The following is a 24,346-nucleotide window of genomic DNA, read 5'->3' as shown; positions in this document are numbered from 1 at the left end:
GCTTTCTTTGAAATTGCTCTTATATATCACGTTTGGAAAAATAGCACATGGAAAAAAAGTGGATGAATAGTTTGAAAATTATGTATATATATCTATATATATATATATATATATATATATATATATATATATATATATATATATATATATATATATATATATATATATGTGTGTGTGTTTATGTATTATGTATATATTAATAGGTGAATTCCCAATTTGTGATTCTTATTCGAATAGGATATAGTACATTATGTTGCATACATGTTGGCTGAGGTTTACACTTCTAAAATTATGTTTTATTATATTAGTGAAAGAAAAAATAATTTTGAAAAAAACAACTTTTCAGTAATGTTTATTTAATGTGCTAATATATATATATATATATATATATATATATATATATATATATATATATATATATATATATATATGTATGTATATATATACATACATATATATATATATATATATATATATAATTATATATATATATATATATATACATGTACATATATATTTATATATATATATATATATATATATATATATATATATATATATATATATATATATATATATATATATTGAGCAAAGGGTTCGAACCGTGAGCTGATATGGGAACAATGAAAGACAGTGCCTTTATCCAGCAAGCTATATGCCTGTCAATTCAGGTTCTGAATTTAGAATCGTTAGCAGCTCATCTTCATAATGGTAGCTGATTGGTAAGTTTATAATGCTTGGCACTTTGTAACTCTCTGTCTCTTACACACGTGTGACTTTTTTTTATATCCACGAATGTTAAGCCACAAATATCATATATATCCAATGCATTATACCTTGGGAGCAACTTAATGCCCAGGACAATTATGCTCCGTCCGCAGCAAGATTCGAACCAATGTGTACTTTATAAACAACGATAGGCATTGACTGGCCACCCGGCTATCGATTTGAAACGATATTTATGGCTAAATATTTGTGTGTGTATATATGTATATATATATATATATATATATATATATATATATATATATATATATATATATATATATATATATATATATATATCAGTGCCACATGGTGCAAAGGACAACTCATGCCTTTCCTGTGCTTCATCTTCCACAAATCTCCATCAATTAATAGCCTTCCTTCCCATAGTTCTCATCCTTGTGGGTCTGGTACTTTGGTGCCCACTGAAGCCAGCTGACATTACCACGTACTATGCTCGCAGGTGTTGTGCGAAATAACGTCCTAACGATCTTCATCTTTTTATCATCATCGCATATACGTATGAAACTTCCATAACATCCATTATAGCATATTCCTGACTCTCTCCTGCCATCTGACCCCTAATCTTCATAGACCATATTCTCAAGTCGACAAAATCTTTTAGATATTGTTTGATTGGCATATCATTTTTCATATCATAGTATTGCAGATCATATTGAACATATGTATGATCTTAATTTCGTTTACTATGTCAGTGAATTTGGTTTCAGCCAGTATATTTCCTAATTTTATTTTATTCTTTCACATTGATTCTTCTGTATGTAATGTTATATCCCTTTCTTTATGCTTTGTCCTCTTTACCTTTTTTTCCGTTTACCCACCTCTAGATATATGGCGCATCCTGTTAAGCAAGCTTTTTAAATCTTGTGGTGTTTTGCTGAATAAAAAAAGTGCCATCTCCGACCTCTTTTATCATTACATAATCATTACAAAATCTATGATGATGGTAGTAGGAAAGGTGAAAAACATTTCCTTGCAGAACCCCACTACAAATTCACTTGACAACACTCCGTCAACATCAGCTCTGTATGAACTTCGTTCATGAATAAATTAAGCTACTTTGTTTATTTAATGGGAATACTGTGGTGACGCAAAGGGCGTCCGTAATATTGGTTTGTGGACGTTGTCAAGAACCTTCTTGTAATCAGTGAAAGACATTAAATGCAGATTTGTAAATTCCGTACACTGCTTCACTAACACAGATATTTTATCTTTGTAACTCTTGTCGTATCTAACACCAGCTTGCCTTTCTCAAACCTGCTGAATATTTGCAACCGATTTAGTGCAATGGCTGTAAGAGTACTAGATTCAGTCAGGTCGCTTTTACTTGGCACCTTAGCTTTGTATAATTTCTAATTCCCAATTATCAAGATCAGTTTCTTCATTCCATTATTTGCAACCCAGTTGATACCTCGTGTACTTGTTAGTGTACGAGGTATCATTTCAGTTTCAGATTAAATCTTTTCTTCATTTATTCCGTTATAACTTTGTTCTTTCCATCTCTTTAAGTTTCTATACTCTTTCTACTTCAGAAACTGTGAATTCATTCATTTGCGCGCGCATACAATTACTATGTATGTATGTATGTGTATATATATTATATATATATATATATATATATATATATATATATATATATATATATATATATATATATATATATATATATATACACATACATACATACATAGTAATTGTGTGTGTTGTGTGTGTGCGCGTGTGTGTATTTGTGTCAGTGAAAGATGCACATAAAATACATAAATGAATTAAAAAGTATCGTAATACTTCGAAAACTAATTTAACGCTAAACTTCACTTTATTTTTATTTTTATAAGGTAACCTTTACCGACAGTAAAGTCCGTTTGATATTAATATTTCTTGAATTCATACTCACGGAAAATATATATTTATATATATATATATATATATATATATATATATATATATATATATATATATATATATATATATATATATATATATCGAGGCAGGGTTCGAACCGTGAGCTGATATGGGAACAATGAAAGACAGTGCCTTTATCCAGCAAGCTATATGCCTGTCGAATTCAGGTTCTGAACTTAGAATCGTTATCAGCTCATCTTCATAATGGTAGCTGATTGGTAAGTTTATAATGCTTGGCACTTTGTAACTCTCTGTCTCTTACACACGTGTGACTTTTTTTTATATCCACGAATGTTAAGCCACAAATATCATATATATCCAATGCATTATACCTTGGGAGCAACTTAATGCCCAGGACAATTATGCTCCGTCCGCAGCAAGATTCGAACCTATGTGTACTTTATAAACAACGATAGGCATTGACTGGCCACCCGGCTATCGATTTGAAACGATATTTATGGCTAAATATTTGTGTGTGTATATATGTATATATATATATATATATATATATATATATATATATATATATATATATATATATATATATATATATATATATATATATATATATATATATATATATATATATATATATATATATATATATATATATATATATATATCAGTGCCACATGGTGCAAAGGACAACTCATGCCTTTCCTGTGCTTCATCTTCCACAAATCTCCATCAATTAATAGCCTTCCTTCCCATAGTTCTCATCCTTGTAGGTCTGGTACTTTGGTGCCCACTGAAGCCCAGCTGACATTACCACGTACTATGCTCGCAGGTGTTGTGCGAAATAACGTCCTAGCGATCTTCATCTTTTTATCATCATCGCATCTACGTATGAAACTTCCATAACATCCATTATAGCATATTCCTGACTCTCTCCTGCCATCTGACCCCTAATCTTCATAGACCATATTCTCAAGTCGACAAAATCTTTTAGATATTGTTTGATTGGCATATCATTTTTCATATCATAGTATTGCAGATCATATTGAACATATGTATGATCTTAATTTCGTTTACTATGTCAGTGAATTTGGTTTCAGCCAGTATATTTCCTAATTTTACTTTATTCTTTCACATTGATTCTTCTGTATGTAATGTTATATCCCTTTCTTTATGCTTTGTCCTCTTTACCTTTTTTTCCGTTTACCCACCTCTAGATATATGGCGCATCCTGTTAAGCAAGCTTTTTAAATCTTGTGGTGTTTTGCTGAATAAAAAAAGTGCCATCTCCGACCCCTTTTATCATTACATAATCATTACAAAATCTATGATGATGGTAGTAGGAAAGGTGAAAAACATTTCCTTGCAGAACCCCACTGCAAATTCACTTGACAACACTCCGTCAACATCAGCTCTGTATGAACTTCGTTCATGAATAAATTAAGCTACTTTGTTTAGTTAATGGGAATACTGTGGTGACGCAAAGGGCGTCCGTAATATTGGTTTGTGGACGTTGTCAAGAGCCTTCTTGTAATCAGTGAAAGACATTAAATGCAGATTTGTAAATTCCGTGCACTGCTTCACTAACACAGATATTTTATCTTTGTAACTCTTGTCGTATCTAACACCAGCTTGTCTTTCTCAAACCTGCTGAATATTTGCAACCGATTTAGTGCAATGGCTGTAAGAGTACGAGATTCAGTCAGGTCGCTTTTACTTGGCACCTTAGCTTTGTATAATTTCTAATTCCCAGTTATCAAGTTTAGTTTCTTCATTCCATTATTTGCAACCCAGTTGATACCTCGTGTATTTGTTAGTGTAGGAGGTATCATTTCAGTTTCAGATTAAATCTTTTCTTCATTTATTCCGTTATAACTTTGTTCTTTCCATCTCTTTAAGTTTCTATACTCTTTCTACTTCAGAAACTGTGAATTCATTCATTTGCGCGCATACAATTACTATGTATGTATGTATGTGTATATATATATATATATATATATATATATATATATATATATATATATATAATATATATATATATATAATATATACACATACATACATACATAGTAATTGTGTGTGTTGTGTGTGTGCGCGTGTGTGTATTTGTGTCAGTGAAAGATGCACATAAAATACATAAATGAATTAAAAAGTATCGTAATACTTCGGAAACTAATTTAACGCTAATCTTCACTTTATTATTGTTTTTATAACGTAGCCTTTACCGACAGTAAAGTCCGTTTGATATTAATATTTCTTGAATTCATACTATTTATTTATATATATAAATATATATATATATATATATATATATATATATATATATATATATATATATATATATATATATATATATATATATATATATATATATATATATATATATATATTATATATATATAAATATTATATATATATATATAGATAGATAGATAGATATATAGATATATGTGTATGTGCATGCGTCTGTGTATGCATTCGTTTACGTATGTATATATATATATATATATATATATATATATATATATATATATATATATATATATATATATATAAATATATATATTGTATACACTTTTGCTAGAAAAGTAAGGTTAAAACGTGTTAAAGTAAATATGTTCTATTCATTTTGACTGAGGTCACGATTGTAAAATTGCATTGTTATAATATATTAACGGAGTATAAAATATCTCTTTTTGTGTGTATTATATGATTTACAGTATTGGGTATTTTCCACGTACAAATACTTCCAATTCACTTACAGTGGATAAAATTGAACAATTTAATGCCATTCTTTTAGATTCCTGGAATTTTATTTTAACGATGATAAATTTTTACTTTAATTTAACAACGCAACTATAAAGCTGACCTTCTTATGCCCTATTTCAGAGTCGATGTCGTCTATATTGAAAGACAGTTCTGTATGGAAAGTGGTTTACAAGGTAAGGCAATTAGTAATTCCTTTGGTAAAGTTGTCGTCTTAACTTGACTAATCTCTAAATTGAATTCAGATTCTTGCTTCTCTTGCGTACAGATGACTAGTGCAATGTAGAGTTCTGTGAATCGGTAACAGGATATGGTCAGATATTCTGATAGCGGAAGAAATGATACATAAATGCATGGAAAAGGCATTTGGACATAGTAAATATATAAGCAATGAAATATGAGTGGAAATTAAAGGCAATTTTGCCATTATTTCATTGACACTAACATTCAACTCACACACTATATATATATATATATATATATATATATATATATATATATATATATATATATATATATATATTATATATATATATATATATATATATATATATATATATATATATATATATTGTGTATACGTACATACATACTGTACATATATGTGTATATATATATAAAAGATAACAAATATACTGTATATACTTAACGTTATTTTCTTTCATCTTTCCGTTTGCGTATTTCTATCTCTACCTTTATTTATATCATGCTAATTGTATCTCATTTTAACTGTACCTATATATTGATAATTTTGACAAACATGTTCACAAGACACAATATAATCTCAGTGAGATCAATTTCTAGAACACCTTTTGTTTAATGCGTAGCTCTGATTTGTGTAAGTAGAAGTTTCATCTGTAATCCTCAGCCTTTTTTTCTGGATACGGGTTCAGTTCTGTTCCATGACATCAAGACCCGTACAGTTGGGGTCACAACAAACGTCCTTAACATAATTATTGACCTTTAAAGGTTGGCCTTCATTTCCGATGCTGTGTCCAACAATTGTAGGGGAACTGCGTGTGGGGGTGTCAGCGAAACCACAGAAATTCGGTGCTACCGTTCCGGTTAGAATCAACAGTGAAGTACTGTGAGAGTATAATAAAGTAAAACTCAGTGGCTTTGGTACATTTGTTTGTTTTTTCGAAGGTGTGGAGTCCTTGCTTTGTGATGGACACAGCATCTTGGCTTTTTATTTTTTTTATTTATATATTTTTTTAGAAGTGTTCAAATAATAAAGTCTTTTACCTTGTCTGAAATCAGAATTTCTGGGAATTGATATTCTATTCCTTGGTTGTGTTTTTCATCGTAGTATAAATACATACATATATATATATATATATATATATATATATATATATATATATATATATATTATATATATATATATATATATATATATATATATATATATATATATATATATATATATATATATATATATATATATATATATATATATATATATATATATAATAAATTAGGAGAAGCTATTACTATTTTGTGACGAGCAAATCATAAACCAGTTCTTAAAAATTTCCAGTATTACATCAGTCTCATTCGATATAACCAGATTTAAAGTATTCTTTAGCTAGTTTGTTACCATATTTCTCCCTGCATATCATGATATATATATATATATATATATATATATATATATATATATTTATATATATATATATATATATATATATATATATATATATATATATATATATATATATATATATATATATATAAAATGATATGCTGGCAGAAATATGGTAACAGACTAGCTAAAGAATACCTTAAATCTGGTTATATCGAATGAGACTGATGTAATACTGAAATTTTTAAGAATTGGTTTATGATTTGCTCGTGACAAAATAGTAGACTAATAGCTTCTCCTAATTTATGAGAATAAGTAGTCTCATGACTTCATCATTTGATTAAGATTTTTATGGGATTTTTAAATGTAGTAAAAATTATAAAACTATATTTATGCTTATACAAATTTCACACACACACACACACACACACACACACACACACACACACACACACACACACACACCTGTTTCCCTTAAAAACGGCTGTTCCAAAATGTGTTAACCTTGTGGTCCTTAGGAAGCCTTTTGGAATGAGGTTGCTAGCTCATATCGTTATTTACCCTGCCTGAGACCAGCCACAGCCGAGTAACTTTCTGGTACATAATTCACTTCTTAGGAGCGACGATATCCGGCCTCTTGCCACTGGGATAAGACTGGTGTGGGTTACAATTAGAAGTACTCAGTGAGGACATACATCGTACAAAGTTTTACCAACTGATAAGCAATTAATTAGAAACTGTGTAACTGTGAACATGTAGAGAGCTAGACAGAGAGACAGGTGATTACCTGATAGTGGTCCAGCAAACCTCCGCCAAGCCTGCACTATCAAACTCCCCAAATGGCCCTTTTGAACATATGTTACAATCCAGTTTCTCCGAAAATCTGATCTCTTTGTTACCAGGCTCAAGGACTACCTCTGTTAGGATGTGTGTAAAAATCCACATAGTTTTTTGTGTAATCGTGCTAACGAACAGACAGAAAGACAGTTAGAACCAAAAACATAAACTCCATAGCTTAGTTAAAGAAGATTTTTAAAAAATAATTCCAAGTGTTATTTACAAATAAAATGAGAGTATTGTTGGTATTCATTGGGGGTGAAAATCAAGGATTGATGATCAGTAAGGAACTTTCGACAAAAAAAAATAAATAAATAAAAAGAGAAAATAAATTTATATTGGTCAGATACGCCCACTCTTTCCGGATAAAAATGCTTGGCAGTTAAAACTTTAAAAAACTTCAGAAAACAAGGACTGTTTTTAAAAACATGAAAGAAAGATGGGGGCGAGCAAATGCCTGGAAAGAAAAATTTCTCCATTTTTTGCAGAATAAAAACATGCCATGAGAAAAATCATCAGAAAATACTGAGAGCTTTCAGAAAATGTTAACGAAATGAATACAACAGGACGGAGATTATAGCGGCCTCAGAGGAGGGATGCGGCATTTAATGGTCTTCTCAAAAGTGTCATTGGGTGGAATCACGTACTGATGCAATGGCCGAGGCAGTTATGGTTTCCTAAAGATTCCTGAAAACCTCTGGAATTTCCAGGCAATTTTTTTTTATAGAATAAAGTTTAATGTCGCCCTTTCAAGATCACATACTTGTTTGTTTCCACCGTTTAACAGGGCAAAGAAATAATACCTTTTGGTAAAATAATGAAGGAAATACATATTATTCATCAAATTGCTTATGCCGGGTTTTTTGTAGAAAAAGTAAAAAAAATATTAATCAATGGTAGTTGATAATTTTGGTTGTGTAGGTAATTCTGCTGAGGTAAAGAAAGCACATAGTCACTCGACAGTAAAGAGTACGAAGTAAATTAATTAAAAAAACGTAGAAGTTTTATTATCACAGGGGAGATTGGAAGATAATCCAGAAATTAGTGAAAGTTGAAAAGTAAATATACAGTACATCTAGAACGCTCGTTACTTAGGATATGATATTACTTTGTTTGCCCAACTTACACAATAAATTAGTTCAGTATGACAACTGGGACGTCTTGTCACGTGAACGTGATGTAATATCGTTAGATAAATGTAGGATTTGCCTATATGCAGAGAGTATCAAAGGAAATTTATGGATCTGGATTATTTCAAAAAAATCCTCAGATGCAAACTTGCTTGGTGTAAGAGTATTGCCTTCTTTCTGTAATAGTATATGAGTTTTTTTTTATTTCATATCTAAGGATATTTGTGTTTTTGTAATCGTATGTATTAAGAGTTTCAGGCGTTACTTCTGACTGGTGTTTATGTATCAAACATTAAGCGGTTATTTTCGGTGTTTATTTGTCCCCCTTGAATCTTTTTGCACACTCTGTACGGCTGATTCCACCCATTGTGGACTTCGTCGCTGGTAAAGGTGAGTTCTGAATTTGTGTTATTGTTATTGTTATTAATTAGTGTAGTGGAAAGGTGTCCATTACTATATATATATATATATATATATATATATATATATATATATATATATATATATATATATATATATATATGTATATATTGTGTATGTATGTTTGTATGTATATATATATATGTATGTATGTATATAGCCTATTTATGTAGGTATATTGCTGGAGTGACAACTTGCAAGGTGCATGTAACAATCTAAAGCTCGATCTGGTGCCTAAAAATTTTCTTGATGAAATGTTACTCCGTATCTCAAAAAAAGTATGCACTTACAAACTTCTCTTGATGGCAAACTCCGAGAAATGGGGATACATCAAGTTGTTCAGAGTTATTTCGACATCAGGATATTCTAAAAAATTAATCAGTCATAAAAAAAACTATGAATAACAAAACCGAGAATGCCTGAAATCCCAGGTGGGGCTTCGACTTCTCTCAAGTATTGAATTCCTCCCGTTGCAAAGTTAGATTGCTTTCGGCGACACCACCGATTGGAAGATTTTCAAGCCGAGAATTGAGACAGTGGTGTGGTTATAAGCTATGAATTGAAAAATTCAAACACTCCAATCGCTTAACGAAAGTGTTTTAAGCATAATTTGAAAGTATATGAGAACAAATACGTGAGAATGAGAAAATAAGAAAGTGAAATGACAAGTGCGAGATACAAAAACAAATACCTAAAGGCTGTTGCTGTAGGAATCGGAAAACTTAATCCTTTAACTAAATAAAATGAAGTGCAGTATTCCAGTTTTACTGAGTATTTGTATTGTTGTCTTTGTCACTTTTATGACTACCTATGTTGTCTAGTTACTATTTTCATATGTATATTTCTCTGCAACATTAATTCTGCACTACTGTCGATGCAGTTATGAAGCGAATAATACTCAGACCTTGTAAATACTTTAACCTTTCGCAACCTTTTGATTCCCCCATTTACATCGTCTTCAGACAAGCATTTCAACGTGCATTCTGAAACTCACTTTAGCGTATCTAATTGTACATCAACCAATCTACCATTCTAAAATCTCTATAGAATCATTAGGCTTCTTTCTGTGAATGAAAATGTGCTGGGCCACATTCAATGAAGCGGAAGGAGTACAAGAAGAGTACGAGAAATGTCATAATGGGAAAATTAGGGTAGAGAGTATTGAGTGATAACTTGATGCAGTTTGAAGGTTATTCAATGAAAAAAGGAGAATGTTACCGTTTCAGCTGGATGACAACGGTGGCACGTAGTGGCGTAAAAGAGGGTGAATGTCACTAAGGATTGAATAAAAAAAAATGTGGCATCTAGAGAGTTTAGTGGAAACTAAATACTCAAGAGAAAAAATGTAATGTAGGGGAGTAAATTAAGAGAGAACTAAGTATATATATATATATATATATATATATATATATATATATATATATATATATATACATACATACACACACATATATACATATCTCTATTTATTTATTTATACATAACATATATAATTGTAATAGCCACAGTGCCCTGTTAGCTTCTCTAACTCTTCACATTTTTGAAATACGCTTGTCGCTTCAAAGCTTGAGATCCAAATGCAAGATTATGAAGCATTTCTGAAGTCCTTTGCATGGAGTATCAGAATTAGGTAGTGTTACCGATCGACCACAGGATACTCCGCATGCGGATTCGAAGCCTGCTACCGACATCAGAATTGCTTCGTATTCTTGCATTTGGACTTTAGACGTTTTAATGACAAGCATATCCAAAAAGTGTGAGGAATTCGACAAGCTAATAGGGCATTATGATTATTACAATCACATATGCATTTATAACAAATGACCATTAGACTATAAATATATATATATATATATATATATATATATATATATATATATATATATATATATATATATATATATATAATCTAATGGTCACTCGTTACCAGCTGCCACAAGCCGGACAACCAGAATCCCGACGTGTCAATATACCGACAAGCTCAAAACCCCGACAGAAAACATACATTTTGTTTTCTTAAATGATCTTGTTGTGTAAGAAAAATATTGATGGTATTAAATATATACTTAAAATATAGGTTCACATTTTAAGGAAGGACCAGATGTAAATGTATAATTAAAAGAATTTGAGAGTTTATTTTAAAAATTGCTAAAAGAATGAGAAAATTTATTAAAGAGATAGATTATGTGCTATTCCACGAAGATAATCTAAAACATTTTGATGTTCACGTTCACTCATCGCCTTGGTGATCCGTTCTTCACGGATGATTTTTTTTTGTTTTTGTTTTGAAGAACGTTCACAGCGAAAAGGTTGGGTCGTTGACTTGCTGCTCCTTTCTGATAATCCGTTCAAATTTGCGGCTGTAGCGAATACCGAAAGTCTGGCATCCTCTGCTGTAGAATCTCTTGCCAAAAATAAATCACCATTTAATGTAAGTTTTAGTTCTGGCGGGATGCTGATTCCTTCTTCTAATGACCTTGATTGTGATGGACGCTCACGGTGCTTAATCTGCTTTGTAGTCTTTCTTGACGCATTTTTGGAAGTTAGACATGGTACAGTATTTTGAGGAACAGAGACGTTACCTGACTGAATCATTTGACACGGTCGTTCTCTTGTTGATTTTAATTGTAACTCCACCTCGTGTTTGATTTTTGCAACACTAGCAGCACTTGCTCAAGGAGCGTGATTGTGTTCAACAAAATTTGGTAGTGAATGCTTTCCATTTACAAGTTCAGTAACTGCTCTGCCTTTACAGTTATCAGATTTACGAAATTCACAGCACCAGTAATAAGAATCGCTTCTGTTTTTATCCTTCACCATCAAATATCGACGTACGGAAAAAAAATCGTTTCACAAGCTTCTTCCATGTCTGTGGGAGGTTTAGAAATAAAACCAATTTCAAAATTATACTCAAGGTTTAGACTATTCTCAAAAGCAAACTGAAGAAAAAGTACACAGACAGAACTATATATATATATATATATATATATATATATATATATATATATATATATATATATATATATATATATATATATATATACAGTGTATGAAGAGGAGGAGTTAAGAATGGCAACATGAAGCTACATGAAAAAATCAATGATTAACATTGAATACATAATTTTGTTTAAGGAAGGTTAAATAAATGTTAGTGTGGGCTATGTGGGTATACAAAAATGAGGAGATTGGTCTTGTACTTTTCGAGCACAAATGTGTTGTTAACATACCATTAATTAATACTTGTCTTTCAACAATTACCATCTTAACTAACAAATGTTCAACACACACAAACAAACCAACACAAGATATATATATATATATATATATATATATATATATATATATATATTTATATCAGGATTTTGGATGTAGGGGATTTGGGCTTGTCGGTATCTTGACCTGTCGGGATTAAGGCAGTCGGAACTCTGACCCAGTCCCTGTAATTGTTATGGCTATACTGCCCTATAACTGATATATATATATATATATATATATATATATATATATATATATATATATATATATATATATATATATATACGTATGTATGTATATAATATGCATGTATATAATCAGTTATACATAAGTTAAGAAACATAATCCGTTCCAGAAGGCTGTCCTTTTACCGGACTGTCTCTAAACTTAGTGAACTTTTCCCTTAAGAAATAATCAGAATCGGATTAATCCGTTCCAGCCCTCCAAAAATAAAAATGAAAGCATTTCAACCCGAATGAAGCAAGCCTGGCATGCACAGGTTATGCAAATAAAACATAAAATAAGTAGGAGAAATAAAATCAAATTAATTCTCGCTATACCTCTAATTGGGACTAGAGGGCGTATGTGATTGGTGTAGAGGAAGATGAAGGAGAAGAGAGAGGTTATTTTTGGGAATGGGAGCCCCCTTCCGTAAAAACAGCTGGCAACCGAGCTTCTGTGATTGTTTGTCTTTTCTGTCTTTTTCTGCTGCTTTCTTCCACAGAATTGCTGTGTTTCTTTCTCACAAAACCTGTCCAGTGATGTTTATTTTTGCTGTGTGTTAAACAATCTATACAGTGAGAGACAGCACTGTCTTTTCATAGTTTATAACATTGTGCACTACAGGTTTTTTCAGGGTGATAGTTTTTAAAGGAAGCTTTGCACTTTCCCTCAGTGTGCACAAATTTTATTTTATTAATGAACTACAGACATCTTTCATTCTATCCTTTGAAGAAAATTCTTCGACTATTGTGTGTTGCTGTTCCCTCAAAAGTTCTTGTAGTGAGCTTTGCTTTGTGCTCCTCCATTAACTCCTTGACATCATTATCAGTCACCTCCAATTTCCTCCAGGCAGAGTTCATAGTCCCATTAGAGACATGCCCCCCAAGCTTTGTCTGTGAGGCTTCTGCAATGGAGGATCAGGGCTGTATCAGGTGTTACTTCAAAGCGTCTGTGAAAGAGTGTTTTGGTGTAGAGTTTCTTGAATTTAGTGGAAACATGTTGATCCATGGGCTGGGTGAGAGGAATCGTGTTAGGGGGGAAAGAACCTCGCCCATATAAAGTTAAACGTGTGTTTCAGTTCGGCCTCCAAGCCTGGAGGATGGGAAAGAGTGTTGTCTAGCTCAGGAAAGGCCTTCAGAGGCAGTTGTTTCTACTTGAGGTATTTCTTGGGGGTAGGGCCAGCCTCGTCATTAACCCACTCAATAAAAAATTGCCTGGTTGCCCAAGCCTTAATGTTAGCCCTCTCCATCAAATTTTATATTTTACTACATTAGTTATCAAGGTTTTTTGAGTGGTAGACAAGCTAAGGTTTCAGTTTAGGCCCCATTGCATTCCTTAATATATATATACATATACACATATGCATAAATATATAATATATATATGTGCGTATGTATATACATATACAGTGTATAAATTATATTTATATATATATATATATATATATATATATATATATATATATATATATATATATATATACGTCACTCGTATTTATTTATAAAATATGCGCACAGATATATACCGTTTTTTGGGGGCGTTGAAGACGGTCCGAGCTCGAAGACGCACCCCACTTTTGACCATCATAATTTTGGAAAGAAAATGTAAATGTAAAAATAAGCTCACACGACTTTCACTTACCTTACCAAGACTTTTTAGGATGACTTAGCGACATATAGATCCTTTTACCCACATATAGTCCGCATTTTTCTTTTACAGTATGCAGGTATGGTAAGTTTACACCAAAGTTTAAGCATAGCCAGTAGGTAGGTGCCCACGGTATGATTGCACATGCGCTAAAACATTCAAAAACAAATGGTTAATGAGTGTGTGATTACGATTGTCTTGTTTAGCCATAGTAAGCTTGCCGGGAAACCCTTTTAACATGCCGTAAATTTACTCTGTCAGTTAATAATGTTTTCAAGTCAGAGTCGTTTGACTACAGTAGAGTGAAAATAACGGTATGCTGATATACAACACGTAAGTTGCTGTATCCCGCTGGACACGTCTACCCTTAGGGGAATGACTCTATGACAAGGATATATGTATTTCTCTGTCTTTGTGATACTTCTGTTTATCTACTATTTTTAAGAATAATTTATATACTTCATTCAAGGGTCATATACAGTCATTCTGATTATTGTTTAGCAACCTTCATCTGGAGTTAGGATAGGCCTTTAAAAAACTTGACCTTCGACCTCTTGGACACATTGTAAGTTTCCGAGCCTTAGTTTAAGAAAAAAGAAGTGTCTACGACGCCACAAAATACTATATATATATATATATATATATATATATATATGTGTGTGTGTGTGTGTGTGTGTGTGTGTGTGTACAGTATGTATGTATGTATGTATGTATATACGCATTTTTTGTGTGCGTATGTGAATGGATTTACATATTAGTCTGACAGATTACTATCAGTGTAAGGCCCATAACAAAATACAATCGGAAAGCTATTTGTATTTACAATTACTATAAGCTTAGTCTTGTACACTGGTAATTTGCAGAAGAGGGGTTGGGTGTGTGCGGTCTTTATGTAGCAGCTGCGAGTTGAGAACAACGGCATTTCATCTGCTTATTAGGTGACCAGGTCAGCCATGAGTGATAATAATATTGCAGTAAGCCGTGTTGACTTTTTTTTTGCAACGCGCGTTTCAAAACCTCATTTACTTTAATTGTATTTTTGGTTAATCGGAATAAAGTTGTAATATTCACAGTGAGTGGGGAATCTGATCATTCATCTTCTCTACTAGTATGCTGTGCCGTCAGAATCAGATAAAAGTAGAGTTCTTATGATTTAATGTGTAGTTAGTAGCGATAAGATGTTTCTTCATAGATGATTTATTTATAGAAAAAACAGTTAAAATATAAATTGCTCTTTGTGGGAGAAGTTCAATAGCAGGGAGGATTTCATGATTTTTCATTAAAGTATAGATATGAATATTTGATTGCAGTAAAATATATATTTTTTATATAACAGAGCATTTAAGAACAAAACAGATTTTGATCCTTTTCAAGCATCATTTTTTTAAAAACAAGATATACCTTCAATTGATGCAAGTTAAACCCTCGTTTATCTGATGCCATTTGCATAATATGAGTAAACAAGTGCCGTGGGTAATAAATGCACTGACTTAAGGGATTATAAAGTTCAAATTGTCTTCGATAATTTTAGTGTTATTTTGCTTTAATGCAAAAGTGTGCTTGCTGTAAGGGCGTCCTTACCCCTGGTATTTTACATCACTCCGGAAAATTTAAGCAACGAAGGTGCATATTTCGTTTATCCGGCGGCGACTCTTCACTCCAAGGCAGACGGAAGGATATTTCCTTCCATTAAAAGATGACTCAGATTCCGTGGGGGAAGAAGCCGAAACTATTCAGCAGCCATATGCGATAATGGTCGCTATAACTTTGGAATGAAAGTGTCTTTAAAAAAATATTAGGAATTTGAAATTTGAAAGAATTATTCAAGTAAAAAACGGGAGGAGGATGCTGGCAAATGAAGCGTTGCGGGATATCGCCGTCTGCCTCTCATAGAAAAGGGCCAGGATTTATTATATCTCCGAGCTCAAGAATTTTCTTTCTTTATTCGATATTTCCGTCAGTCGTCCATGGATTTTATGGACGAAGTTACTATTCAAATGGAAAGCGCATCGTTCACATTTTTTAGCACGGTTCGAATATTTATCGCGCGTTTGCTCAAATGGAATGTTCCACCCACGTGGGAGACTCGATGGGGATGAGATTTTAGTGGCTATTTGGTCTGAGATGGCCCCAGACGCAAAGGAACCAGTGATTATTACCCATTTGTTTCTGTTTCTTCTTTGTTTTACTACTTCATTGTTCTTCCATCTCATCTTACCGACGTTACCCATCCTTCTGGAGCCATGAAATAGCTGTATTCTTTTCAGATGCCGTTGTCACCGCTGGATAAAAGAATCTAACTTATAGAAATGTAAACAAATAGAAATTTTAAGGGAAAAGAGAGCGCTCAAATACTTATTGAACTTAGTAAATATTTTTGTCAGAAAATTTCAGCTTGACACCCATATCAGCGAACGGTATTTAATATCCAGGGACTACGTGAGCGTTTCTTGATGAAATAGTAGCAGTACAGTTGACAAACACTTGGTGTTGATGCTTTATACAGCTCAGGCGCTGCGATATTTTTTAGCACTGTTTTCGACGATGATGCGGTAGTTGTGGAGAGGGGGGGGGGCGGTTATGAAAGTACCATCGACAGCGAGTTTGTTTTTCCTTTCCCATCAAGCCGTCGCTTTCAAGTTTAAGCTGACGTAATGACATGTAGATCCACAACTATGGTGATAGGAAAAATGGGAACAAAACCGCTTAAGCCTTTATTCTTACCTGTTTGAAAACTGGAGAGTTATCGTTGATGTCCTTGACAGTAATCAGTACCTCGCTGTAGCTGACGAGGCCCACTCCCCCTTCGTCTTGGGCAAACACCGTCATGGCCCACACAGGTCGACCGTCAGGAAGTCACGGTCTAGGGCCTCCAGCAAAAAGGAGGGAAATAGTAGATTAGTTATACAAGCTACTCATATATATATATATATATATATATATATATATATATATATATATATATATATATATATATATATATATATATATAAAATTTATATATATATATATATATATATATATATATATATATATATATATATATGTGTATGTATATATATATTATATCCCCACACGAAAACCGTTACACGTGCACATATGTGTGCGCATATCACTAAATATGCATATGGTATTTTTATACTTTCAAAAATTAAGCCACAAAGCAGCCATTAATATGGAATTCACGTCACCTTAAGAGTGGCTTAAACCAACCGAAAATTATATATAAAGTTTATTTCCCATGACCAGGATTCATGATTATATTAAGTCATTGCCATGCAGATATCATTGCAGAAAGACGTAGGTTCGAATCCTGGGCAAGTCAGTTCGATATAACGAGTAATTTAAGGCGTGATAATTGGAGGATATATATTATATATATATATATATAATAATATGTATGTGTGTGTGTGTGTATATATATATATATATATATATATATATATATATATATATATATATATATATATATATATACTATATATATATATATATATATATATATATATATATATAAATATATATATATACATACATTTATATATATGTATAAATGTATGTATTTCTGAGGTTGGGATGTGGAGAGGTTTACTGAGTTGATGGTGTTTATAGTATAACAATTTTCTACAGTGATTGTTTTGTGCTTTCTCATTGTAGTTTTTGCTTGCTGGCGCATTCACTCCTAATTATTACATCCAAGATGTAATCATTGTCCAGAGCAAATAGAATCTGCGATATCCATTATGGAGTTAATAATGACCTGCTCAGTTGTTGTACAAACACATATATGTATGTGCATATATAAATACACACACATATATATATATATATATATATATATGTATGTGTGTGTTTGTGTGTGCGTTTATGTGTATGTGTGTGTTATTGAGTATACACTTGCAGAATATATCGCACATGTGCACGCACATACACACGCTCACAAACATATATACACACACACACATATATACTGTATATATATATATATATATATATATATATATATATATATATATATATATATATATATATATATATATATATAATATGTATGTATACACACACATACATATATGCGTGTGTGTGTATGTACAGAAAAAATAGAAACGAAATTTAAGGAATTTTTCTTCAGTTTTACAACTTTTGAATAAAATTAATTACTGTCCTCGTAAAAAATTTTAATTTTGAATTGGGACTTAATATACAATTATGTTTGATCTCTCTCTCTCTCTCTCTCTCTCTCTCTCTCTCTCTCTCTCTCTCTCTCTCTCTCTCTCTCTCTCTCTCTCTCTCTCTCTCTAAACGAAATGAGACTCAAGTTCTTGCTTGGGTTTTATCAAATTCAGTTTGTATGCTGTCATGAACCTCAATATTACCCGTCATACTCAAGTTAACGATTCTTCAAGCGTGACCCAGATATAATTTTTTGGAACATAAAGTTATATTTTTAGAGAAAAATCCTGCTCCTGGGCGTGTATGAGAACACGATGAAAAAAAGTAGAAATTCTGCCTTGATAAGACGGGTCCTTATGTTTCTGTGTGCGATAGAGGAACACAATGGAGCTATTTACCTAGAATGGTTATGAATGCAGGCAAAATTTTTCCTCTGTAGACATAAAGGGATATGAGGCAATTTATAGGCAAGTGAAGAAGAGAGCTAATGTTGAATATAAAAGAAGCGTATGCATGAAAAATAATGTGCAAAAAGAAGATTAATCGTCTGGTTTTTATCAGGTTCTACTCGCAAAAGATATGGTTATGAATGCAGGCAAAATTTTTCCTCTGTAGACCTAAGGTATATGAGGCAATTTATAGGCAAGTGAAGAAGAGAGCTAATGTTTAATATAGAAGAAGCGTATGCAGGAAAAATAATGTGCAAAAAGAAGATTAATCGTCTGGTTTTTATCAGGTTCTACTCGCAAATGACATATTGTCAAATAAAAATATTTTCAACGGTAAATATTTTTTTACTGGTTCATATCCAATGTTATTTTTATGGTTTACTTTCCGAAAGGAAAGATCAGTCAGTATATTTCCATTTTGATTTATTTTCGTACTAAGCTTTGCCCACAGTATTTTTTAACATTATTAATTAAATACTTTATACTTTCATAATCACCATGTTTTGATTTTCCAAAATTACATATGTCAAATTTGGGGTGTACAAATTAATGCTCTACTCATGGAATTAATGTTCGTGAACTGAATGAAAATGTGTCATAGTGTGGAATTATTTTTTTTAATATAGACTTATTTCAACTAAATATTACCACTGATGTAAGTACTAATTTGCTATTAAACTAATAAGAAATAATCAAATGAAGTTTTGAGGTAATCACGAAAGAGGAAAGTAAACTGGATTAGTTTAAACTGTAAATGTTGCCGAATGTTAGACAGATCATATTGGGTAATTATGATGATGAAAAGTGCACTACTGATGTTGGTGACCAGTTCACAACTGGGAAAATTCCCATGGTGGCCCTGTTTAAATTTATCGTTACCTGTTATAGTGGCTTGGCAGAAGGTTAGGTTACCAGTTGCTTAACAGTCGCTTGATATGACGAAATTGCCTTACCTTTCTTACGAAAATATCTCCATTGGAAGGGTCGATGGTGAAATGAGAATTATTGGGATTCTTGACATCTATTCCTTCACCCGAGAGAGAGAAGACGACTTTGCTATCTCCGTCAGAATCAGCATCAGTTACGCTTACCTGGAAAGATGGATGTAGATATTTAATTATCCCATTTTAGTGGGATATCTTAATTTTACTTCACTTTTTTCCAATATTTTTGTCTTCTATTTGTTTTTTTCCAATATTTTTGTCTTGTTTATTTGTTTTTGTTTTTAATAGTTGCCTTTTGGTTTATGTGAACAGATGATAATACAGATTATTATTATTATTATTATTATTATTATTATTATTATTATTATTATTATTTTTATGCTGTAACTTAACCATAAGTGTGTTCGAGGGGTAATTACTAATTACTTGTTTCATTACATGAAATTGTTTCATCCGTGGAATGTCTGTGCTTGCCGATTACAAAATTGCTTTGCATATTAATTGCTTTAGACGATAGCGCACCAATGATCTAATTATCAAAATGAGCCAATTCAGAGGGCACTTGTCCTGAAAATTTAGGCATGTATTGAAATCCTGTGATTCGATAAAGTCTTAATTAGGCAGCGAGAGAAAAAATTATTTTCCTATTAACACTAAAGATATAGACAAAAGTGAAATTTCATTAATCACTCCATTTCTAGGCTCAGATTTCGACGTACCTTGTGTAAGAAAATATTTTTATATAAGTATAAAAAAGACAAAAAAAAAAAAAAACCTGCCCTCCATATCCATACAAACAATTAAATGAAATTTGGAACAAATTATATTTTCATCAGGAGTTTTGTCTTTATATAACGACTGTATATTCGAATCGTTTTATCTGGAGAAATACAAAGTAAAGTTACCACTTTCTTGTCCTTTTTGTTATATTGATTTAAAGGAGGTAAAACCAGTAATGTAAAAGTTTAAAGTCAACTCCGCTCACGGAAATCTTAGCTCCAAAATCCTTAAAGATCAATTAAATGGAACAACGTAAAGCTATTTGCAGACATATCTGAACCCAAGGGAAAGATGCCTTCAGGGAAATTGTACGAGTTTAGCTTAGCTTAAGAAATGACGGGAAGACTCAATTAGAGATTATGGCGACTCGGAAGTAAGGTAGAACTAACCAAAGAAGAAGACAAGCTTAAATTTATTCCGGGAAGAGCCAGAGGAAGGTCTTAGGAGGAAAGTAAAAGTGGTACAGAAGGAATGATGGGATAAAGTTATAAGGTGAAATTTAAAATCTTTAATTGAAGATCATTGGCTGGGACAATTCGATAAGCTAACCTAGCCAGTTAAAACAGGTAAGGAGTGGTAAAATCAGATTTGGAGCTCAGCTACGAAGTGGAAGATAAACCAACCTCTTATATGGCATGAATTATTTGTAACAGTGTGATAAAAAAATGTTTATACAATAAACAAGCTTCTCACCACAAGGTATTTCAGGGAATACCTTTTTTCGTAATTTTGGCCTATAGTAATTAATCGCAAAATTCATATAAAGAAAAACGATAAAAGTCTTTGGACGGATGATAAAAAATATCTTCATTGCCAGATATCACACACACACACACACACACACACACATATATATATATATATATATATATATATATATATATATATATATATATATATATATATATATATATATATGATCTATTAAATACCCATCATCGTAGAAAATACGAATTAAAGATAAACTGTAAGGCTGTAGATCTGACGAATGCCGTTTACACAACAATTGTAAATCATTTGAATTGCACATTGTATTTCATTACGAATGCACGTTAACAATATGAGACTAGTATAATTTCAGGCTATCACAAATGTGAAAAAAAATTGAGTAAAGAAAAAAAGTTGAATTCCAGAACACTTGATTCCAACGAACTGAAATCTATTCCATATTGCTAAGAGAAAATGTGTTTTTCAAATAAAACATCTTAATTTCCTTTGGTATGTTAACGTTCATATCTTGATATTTTCGTTATTTAGGTTTCTATTGTCCTTCGAAATGTGTATTTATATGCCTTTATTAAGTAATATATTTTATATATACATATATATATTGTATATATATATAATATAATATAACATATAGAGGCAGACGGAGGCATAATTAAATATGTGAATGTTAACTGGCAGATCAAATTTGCATAAAACTGGAAAATAGACAATCTTTTGGGAATAATCTGCTTCTTGAAATCGACATATGAAGTCTGAGTGTAAATTTTCACTAGTATTAGATTACACGACCATTGAAATTGTTTTATTTGAATGAAAGGAAAGAAAACATTGTTAGGTTTAGATTATTCCACTGATAAGGTTTAGATTATTCCACTGATAAGAAAAATATGCAAAGAAGAGTAATTCAAAATGCTTCTTTAAATTAGCACAAATATTGAGCTTCAACGGAAGGAATTAGAAAGACAAATTCCAACCAGCGTGTCTTAAATCTTATTATTGAGAATATCTAAGTTGAATTAATTTAAAGAATTCCTGCTTAATCTTCTAAAAACTTCAGACAAAAAAACCTTTCGGCATGCTTGAGTGCACGCATGCGTGCAAAGGGGCACTTAAGTGCATCCAGATGTAACTTTTCTTCAAACTTTTACACTTTTACAGACACTCTCCCTGGGATGCTTCTTCATCATAACGTTGTCGAAAGTTTTTTTGCGCAAGTTAGGGTATTCGGAACTGGGATTTAAGCATATATATATATATATATATATATATATATATATATATATATATATATATATATATATATATACATACAGTATATACACACACACATACACACATATAAGGTATGAGGTCATTATTTACATATATGTAGATATACGTTATCTGCATTTATATTATGAGTGCTGATTTATTCAAGAGGGAATATTGTGTGTTTGGCTCTTGTGTATAAATTGACGTAGAAAAAGTTCAAGATGGAACTGATAGAGTGAAAATGGGACAAATGTTGAGAACGTATGGTATAAAAGATAAGTCACTGAAGATTATTAAGAGTTTTCAGGACAGAAGCATAGTATGTTAGACTCTTTAGTCTGGAGCATGACTGGTTTGGTATATAATTGCATGTGAGACAAGGACGTAATATATCTCCCACGCTGTTTGCTGATTTTATGAGTGGAATGATGCGAAAAGTCTAAAAAATTAAATTAGATGCACTCGTAGGCGTAGAGTGATGGGATGATTGGAAAATGGGTTTGAAATAAAGCGTGGAATGATTGTTTGGGAATCACATAGGACTGATTGGTGATAATGAAGAGGAACTACAATTATTACAAGAAGCGTTTTAAATTGTTTGCAAGAGGAGAAAAGTGCAAGTAAATATGAGTAAAGTGATGTAATGAAGATATGTAGAAACCTGTGAATGGTGAAACATTGGAATGCACGAGTATATAGGTATTTGATTTTAGATATGAAGGATGATGTTAGGGCGAGGGAAGAGGTGTCCCAAAGAATAGGTTAATTAAGGAAAATAGCGGGATGTGCGCATACGTGAAGGGTAAGGTTGGAACATATGAAAGGATTATTGACCCAAATCGCTTCTGCTGAAGTGAAGTGTAGTTGGTCTTATATGTGGCCAAAGAAGAACAGAGGACGATATACGGGTAAAAAAAAAAAAGCACGAATATGACATTTAACGAGGGAAGGAAGACCAAAAAGTTCTCAGTGGAGTGGAAGAGGTTTAGAAGGGGAGGGTCAAAGTTTTCAGGAAGCTGAGGAGTGCATGCACTCAGTACACTATGCGGTGGTTTCAGCGAGCTGCTGAGTAGCCTGCATTGTTGGCCGATGAAACGACTGTTGTCATTGAAGTTTTCTTTATAGGGAGTTCGTTCATGCACGATGCAGGAGTTAAAGTATTAATGTAGCCGTGGCCATTTCGCGTTTTTTCTTGAAGACACCAACTGTTATGGAAAACTGGTGTTGAAAAAAGTATTTTACACACACACAGTGTGCGCATGTGTGCCTCGTGGTGGAATTGCTAGCATCGTCGCTTACCGGGCGAAAGGTCTCCTAAGGTTCGAGGGCTCACGGACCATAAATCATTTTTTCCTCTGAGATCAATCCCGTGTCCTTTGCTGGTGATGAGAGGTTGATGACCTTTGTAGTGCTATTAGCACTACAAAACTCAAATTTACTCTCGCAGCTGCTTTGGTGTTAGTGTTTTCGTTGTTGACATCATTAATAGTGCCATTTTTATAATTATCGTTATCA

At 32.1% G+C, this 24,346-nt stretch overlaps 1 protein-coding gene and 1 long non-coding RNA gene across 4 annotated transcripts in view; one reads left to right on the top strand and one right to left on the bottom strand.

Annotated features, from left to right (window-relative positions):
• LOC136847676 (neural-cadherin-like) overlaps nt 1-20,185 on the bottom strand; it is a 29,669-nt gene extending 9,484 nt beyond the window's left edge. Inside the window, exons 1-2 of the mRNA XM_067119473.1 lie at nt 20,081-20,185; nt 17,230-17,375 (exon numbers count right to left, since the gene is read on the bottom strand). Of these exons, the coding sequence (XP_066975574.1) occupies nt 17,230-17,334 (105 nt within the window). The 5' untranslated portion in view covers nt 17,335-17,375; nt 20,081-20,185. The remainder of the gene's footprint in view (nt 1-17,229; nt 17,376-20,080) is intronic.
• Nucleotides 1-24,346, top strand: part of LOC136847677 (uncharacterized) — a 682,743-nt gene that overhangs the window by 370,383 nt on the left and 288,014 nt on the right. For all 3 annotated transcript variants that reach the window (XR_010855798.1, XR_010855797.1, XR_010855799.1), the window contains exon 6: nt 5,533-5,585. This is a non-coding gene — a long non-coding RNA (uncharacterized lncRNA). The remainder of the gene's footprint in view (nt 1-5,532; nt 5,586-24,346) is intronic.

This window comes from Macrobrachium rosenbergii, chromosome 17 (genome assembly GCF_040412425.1).
Source record: "Macrobrachium rosenbergii isolate ZJJX-2024 chromosome 17, ASM4041242v1, whole genome shotgun sequence".
Taxonomy (NCBI): Eukaryota; Metazoa; Arthropoda; class Malacostraca; order Decapoda; family Palaemonidae; genus Macrobrachium; species Macrobrachium rosenbergii.
Note: the sequence above shows the minus strand (reverse complement) of the source record. Positions and strands in the feature narration are given on the sequence as shown.